Source organism: Microtus ochrogaster, linkage group LG2 (assembly GCF_000317375.1).
Source record: "Microtus ochrogaster isolate Prairie Vole_2 linkage group LG2, MicOch1.0, whole genome shotgun sequence".
Classification (NCBI taxonomy): domain Eukaryota; kingdom Metazoa; phylum Chordata; class Mammalia; order Rodentia; family Cricetidae; genus Microtus; species Microtus ochrogaster.
This window is the reverse complement of record NC_022028.1, coordinates 3,822,240-3,828,240: the sequence shown is the minus strand read 5'-3', so window position 1 is coordinate 3,828,240 and position 6,001 is coordinate 3,822,240. Positions and strand designations below refer to the sequence as shown.

The 6,001-nt window shown below is 50.8% G+C and overlaps 2 protein-coding genes across 7 annotated transcripts in view; one reads left to right on the top strand and one right to left on the bottom strand.

Annotated features, from left to right (window-relative positions):
* Klc4 (kinesin light chain 4) overlaps nucleotides 1-3,241 on the bottom strand; it is a 14,541-nt gene extending 11,300 nt beyond the window's left edge. Inside the window, exons 1-3 of one of the 6 annotated variants that reach the window (XM_013350960.2) lie at nucleotides 3,169-3,217; nucleotides 2,179-2,256; nucleotides 1,226-1,511 (exon numbers count right to left, since the gene is read on the bottom strand). In XM_013350960.2, the coding sequence (XP_013206414.1) occupies nucleotides 1,226-1,483 (258 nt within the window). In that variant the 5' untranslated portion in view covers nucleotides 1,484-1,511; nucleotides 2,179-2,256; nucleotides 3,169-3,217. Of the gene's footprint in view, nucleotides 1-1,225; nucleotides 1,512-2,178; nucleotides 2,330-2,645; nucleotides 3,135-3,168 lie in introns of those variants that run through there. The other 5 variants (XM_013350958.2, XM_013350961.2, XM_005359745.3 and 2 more) reach the window with 5 other exon arrangements.
* A 154-nt stretch (nucleotides 3,242-3,395) lies between these two features.
* Mrpl2 (mitochondrial ribosomal protein L2) overlaps nucleotides 3,396-6,001 on the top strand; it is a 3,935-nt gene continuing 1,329 nt past the window's right edge. Inside the window, exons 1-5 of the mRNA XM_005359742.2 lie at nucleotides 3,396-3,586; nucleotides 4,550-4,715; nucleotides 5,258-5,399; nucleotides 5,512-5,627; nucleotides 5,700-5,810. Of these exons, the coding sequence (XP_005359799.1) occupies nucleotides 3,491-3,586; nucleotides 4,550-4,715; nucleotides 5,258-5,399; nucleotides 5,512-5,627; nucleotides 5,700-5,810 (631 nt within the window). The 5' untranslated portion in view covers nucleotides 3,396-3,490. The remainder of the gene's footprint in view (nucleotides 3,587-4,549; nucleotides 4,716-5,257; nucleotides 5,400-5,511; nucleotides 5,628-5,699; nucleotides 5,811-6,001) is intronic.

Here is a 6,001-nt window from a genome sequence, read left to right as displayed (position 1 = left end):
AAAAAAAAAAAAAAAAAAAAAAAAGATACTCAGGGGCTGGAGCGGCGGTTCTCAACCTTCTTAAGGCACAACTCACTTTAATACAGTTCCTCGTGTTGTGGTGACCCCAACCATAAAATTATTTCATTGCTACTTCATAACTGTAATTTTGATACTGTTATGAATCAGAATGTAAACGTCTGATATGCAGCTTATCTGATACGAAACAACCCCTATGAAAGGGTTGTTTGATCCCAAAAGGGATTGAGATCCATAGGTTGAGAACCATTGGGCTGGAAGCTGGCTCAGTGATTAAGAGCAAACTCTGGTTGTTCTTCCAGAGGGCTAGGGTTCAATTCCCAGCACCAACATGGTCGCTCACAACCACCTCTCCAGCCCCAGGGGATCCAATGGGCTCTTCTGGCCTCTGTGGGCACCAGGCACATACATAATCTATATACATAAATTATATAGACAAAAGACCTTTATTCATAAAATAAATGAATTAAATTTAAAAAGATACTCTGAACCCCATTTCCACCACCTCCATTGTCTTCATCAGATGCCAAACCACAGTTCTCGCCTAGAGAAAAACCTCTCACTGGGTCTCCAGCTTCTGCCCTTACTCCCTTGTCTACTCTCAAGTCAGAAGGAAGAAGCGCTCAGGTTGAATCCCATCACTTAGAACATAACTCCCATCTCTCTCGACGGAAAAGTGCAGAGTCTAGGACAGCTCGCAGGAACTGTCCCCACCTCCAAGGGGAGCCCTCTCCTCCTTCACTTTCTGCGCTGTCTCCCTTCACTCTGGAGACAGTCACATCAGCACCAGACTGAGAAGAAGGCCTCTGACTTATCCTCCCTGCTTGGGACCCCTTTCTTCCATGGCTCGCTCCCTCACCCTCAGATCTCTGCTCAGATGTCACTTTCTGAGAAGGCCTTTTACGACCATACCACATAAAACTGCATCTCTCTCTACTTCTTTCCTTTATTTTATCTTTCTGTCCTTAGCAATCACCACAATCAATCATTTACCTATTCACCTGTGTCCTAGCTGTCTCTCCCAGCTACAACATCCACTCCAAGATGGCAAAGGATTATACTACTGTGTTCTGCGTCACTGGCATGCAGAAGAGCTGGCACACAGTAGCCACTTAGTAAACATTTAATGACCGAACAAACCTAAGTTTTTGCGTCAGGGGAGTGAGCCGAAGGATACTGGAGCCCTTGGCCTCACCGTGACTCTCACCTGGGCCTCACTCAGTCCCAGTTCGATGTTCTCCATAGAGCGCCGCAGCTGCCGGGCCTTCTCGTGCACCAGCCCTTCCTCATGGCCTCCCTGCTGCAGACACTCAATGGTGTGGGACAGGCTCTGCAGCACAGCCTGGTGCTCACTGCGTAGGGCTTCCAGCCCTTGGCTCACCAACCTGGTACTGCCCAGGATCTCCTCTTGGCTAAGCCGGTGTCCTGCAGGCTCATCCCGCTGCCCCAACACCAGGCCTGACATCCTGGCGGGGGCGGGGGTCTTGCCTGGGCTAGGGAGAAACCACAGAGTTCAGCTGATAAAGATGAAAGACACATGGTTAGAGAGTGTCAGGGATCCAAGCGAAGGGGAAAGAGCATGAGAGAGCCTGTGGCCAGGCTGATGAGAGAGACCGAGTAAGGGGGGTGGGCGCTCTAGCACTGGACATGAAACTACGTGAGCGAGGCGTTAACGACTAAAGGTCCGTAGAACGAAACAGGTGTGCTTCAAGCTAGAGAATTTACAACTCAGCAATTGAGAGAGCATGGCCTGGGAAACGGGAGCAGGGGAGCGGGGTCTACAGCATTCCGAGGATCACAGAGGGCACAAGGGAAAACTGCTACAGGAGCGGGCTTAAAGACAACAAAATCTCAGCTGGGCACTGGTGGGCACGCCTAGCACTCACGAGACAGAGGCAGGAGGATCTCTCTGTGAGTTCCAGGCCAGCCAGAGACACACGGAGAAACCCTGTCTCGAAACAAAACCAAAACCAAAAAGAGAGCAAATTCTGTGCAGAAAATAGTGTCCCAATACAGGGAAGGACCCAAGGTTATGGGAAAGGTGGGGGAGGAAAGAGAGTCCTCACGATGGGGATCTGGAAGGCTGAAGGTCTTCAGGCTGCGTCAGCAAAGGAGTTAAGTCCAGCATCTCCCAACCTGGTTAGCTCCTTTCCAACTAACCTTCAGGCCTCACTTGCCACCCCCAGGATTCAGCCTTGTCTTCCTACTTCCTCAAACTCATCTCGGAAGTCTTCTTACCTGTGTACAGAGCAGAGCCCTTGGCTTCAAGCAGTTCCCAGGCCTGAGCCCGGAAGAAACTCGAAACTGCAGCTAAAGATTTAGAAAGCTCGGCACTGCCCAAAGTCCACAAGTCCGGCAGTCCCACCCCCTTCTCTCTGGCCACTTCACAGCCACCCAGAGGACCTGGTACAGAGCCCCACCCAGGACAAACACCCTCCCTCCTTCTGCCTACAGGTTCTTCAGAGACGAGGGCTAATGTCCTGTCTTCCTCAACTCCGTCTGCTCATTCCAGGCCCGAGGAGTTAGTTTCTCCCAATAAGGGAATGAAAGACTGATTTAATCTGAGACCTGCGGCCAGGGGTGTGTCTGTGAGGGGCTGAGCAGGGAGACCTGGGTAGGAGTCCCACCTGGATTTCTGCAATCGCCTCCCTTCACGGCTTTGTCTGTCATGATCTCCTAACCGGTACCTTAGGATGCCTCTCAAGTGCCTGCTGGTTCAGGAGAGCATAGCAGATCTGCTGAGCACTGTGTGGTCACAGGGAGAGGCGCTCAACGCTGGCTACCCTGGCCCGGGTTCAGGACTGCTTAAGGTTGCTAACTTGCGCTGGGACCCCGGGTTGCGAACAGAGTGAGACAGTCAGGGGCTTGGGGGAGGAAGGTACGGGTGAGCGCACAGTCGCTGACCCAGACCCAACAGCGGACAAGCTCGAGGTCACAGAGTTAGGCGGTCCCGCCGGGGGCGGGGCAGGCTGTCCTGCTGTCTGTCTGGACGCCGGGGGGCGGGGAAGAATAGCGGGGGGCGGAGTTTTTGAGTCAGTCTGGAGTTTTGTGAGGTTGGTCGGAAGGGGTTTATTCATTTGTCCCTGAGTGCGGAAATAAGAGTTGGTAGAATCTTAACGCTCAGCCCCTGGGGTACTCCCGAAGACTCACCTGCAGTCTGTGGGTCCGGCTGCCTCCTTGGCGGCTACTGTCCCTTTAAATTCATCATGGCTGCCGCTCGAGGCAATTGTTTTGACGGCTCTGAGGGGCGGGGCCTGGCCTCCAGTCACGCGACCTCAGCGGCCGCCGATAATTGGCTGAGAACCCGATCGTCAAGAGAGGAGAGGAAGTGTGTCTCTCGCGGCGCTCCAATTAGGTGTCTGCCTATTGCGTCATCTGAAAGCGACAGTGACAGATGAAATGTCATCCAAGAGCGCCAAGCTCTAAATAAAGGTAAAAGCGTGGCGGGTCCGGAGAACTCCGAGGACTCCCCATGGCCCTGTGCGCGCTCACTAGTGCTCTGCGCTCTCTGAGCCTGGCATCCCCGGTCATTACCGCCCGGACTCCAACTCTGCTCCCGGCTGCCCAGGTAATCCGCTTACCTGGTAACGTCACGATTACGTGACCTTGGGTAAACTCTCCTGGTCCTGTGCTCTTTCTAAGTGTGCTCTCTCAGAGGGCTGATTCGTCAGACCAGATACTGGCTTGTAAGTGCTTTTGCACGTCTCTGCTACACAGGTAGCAGTGGTAACGCCATGTGCCTACTGTAAACCAGGCAAAATAGACTACGACAATGAACGAGCTCCTGTCAGCCAAGCTATTATGGCCATTTTGCAGATGAGAAAACTGGTCAGCAGTCTAAGGTCATACACCTTTTGGGGCTAGACTGGGTTCAGAGCTTGCTTTTGGTTTTGTCATGGTGCTGGGAATTAAACCTAGGACCTCAGTCAAGCTGCGCACTCCCACCCCAAAGCCAGTGCTCTTGACCACTCTGATGTAACGATGGCTTGTCGCTGAGATTAGAGAATGCAGAATTTGGAATAGTAATGGGCCATGGTGAACTACAGAAAAGGAATTACGATCTTGCTTTTCTGAAGTTCTCAGGCTGAGTGTAGCAGAATTGGGCAAATGTATATTTGATATTGCAAACTAAACCAAACTGCTCCGAAGCCTTGGGACTACAGGAGGTGGAAAAGCAAAATCATATGTGGCACTCCGGGAACGATGCAGAGGGCGGGAGGTACTGATGGTGGCATATAGGTGTGTGGCATTCACCAGCTCTGCAGAAGGGAAGTCTTTAGGGAAGAAAAGGTTTCCTGACAAAAGCTTGAAACAGACTGGAAGATGATGAAAGGGGGAACATCACATTGAAGAAATATCTCAGAGGGAGAGAACCAAATGATTACCGCTCAACACCCACACACCTGGATAAACACATGCGCTGATATTTGTGAAAGTTGGAGCATGAAGGGCAGTGGTCTGAGATGCTTCTGGGAGGAAGTGGCCTACAGCTAACCTTGGTCTGTCTGAAGAGATCGTTTCTTATCCCTAGACGCTGAGCAATGCCCTTCAGCAGCCCTCGGCCGTGGCGTTGCCCTCTCAGCGCTCGGTGCATACATCTGTGGACCTTAATGCCAAGTTTGTGTCCTGGAAAAGTCGTACCAAGTACACAGTCAAACCTGTGAAGATGAGGAAGTCTGGGGGTCGAGACCATACAGGTGGGAGAAAGGGGGAAGTGCACTAGGATCCTGGGTGTCTGTAGTAGTACCCTACAGCTTGTAACATGTCAGACATACAATCAGAAAGTATTCATTGCGGTGCTTCTCCTTATGTGGTTCATTACTGAAAAACAGGTCATATAGAAACAGTGAACTCGCTTTACCCAGGAGGCGCCATGGTGTTTTAACCTTCCCAAAATTTGTAACAGTTGAAATTATGTGAGTCCAATGTATATTCTTCTCAGTAAACTTACTGAATTCAGCAACTTGAGAAGACTTTATACAGTTTCAGTCATTATATTTTTATTGAGTCTTGTGCTGCCCCATCCTTTTTGCAAGGATGTTGTGGCGCCCATCTACCCACATTCTGTAGGTCAAACATGGGGCCTCGGTGCTTACAGGCAAGCTCTCCAGCACTGATTTACACTCAGCCTTTTGTCATTTCTGTTTGTGATATAATATTGAGAAGTACTACTGTTTAGTCTGGACGAGGCCTGTTAATACTGAAAGCTGATCACATCCCTGAACTGTCTTGACTCTAGGCCGCATCCGAGTACATGGTATTGGTGGGGGCCACAAACAAAATTACAGAATGATTGACTTCCTGCGGTTCCGGCCAGAGAAGGAGAGCAAGCCAGAACCCTTTGAAGAGAAGGTTGTCGTCGTCCGCTACGATCCATGCAGGCAAGTTTGGGGTATGAGGCAGTGGTGGTGTGGTCTGAACTGTCATTTGGTGTCGTCTTAGAAAGCAGGGGCCTTTTTGATGGTCCACTTATTTGCCCATCATTCTGAGCAGGTCTGCAGACATAGCCCTGGTAGCTGGGGGCAGCCGGAAACGCTGGATCATTGCCACAGAAAACATGAAGGCAGGAGATACAATCCTGAACTCTAACCACATAGGCAGAATGGCAGGTGAGAGATGACTGCTAGATGCCTGGGATGGAGGTGCAGACGGTCTAGTGCTAATGAGATTCTCTCTTGCAGTGGCAGCTCAGGAGGGCAATGCGTATCCTCTTGGGGCATTGCCTGTGGGGACCCTCATCAACAATGTGGAAAGTGAGCCTGGCCGAGGAGCACAGTATATCCGAGCTGCAGGTATGGGAAAAGAATCTACCCACATCTCAGACCCGGGGGTACCTGACATCACTGTCTTCAAACCCTTAGGACCACAAGGAACAAGAGAATGAATATGTGGAATATGTGCTTTGGGTTTTTTGTTTAGTTTGGTTTGGTATTTTGGGGGTTTTGGTTGGTTGGTTGGTTGTTTTTGCTTTGTTTTGTTTTGG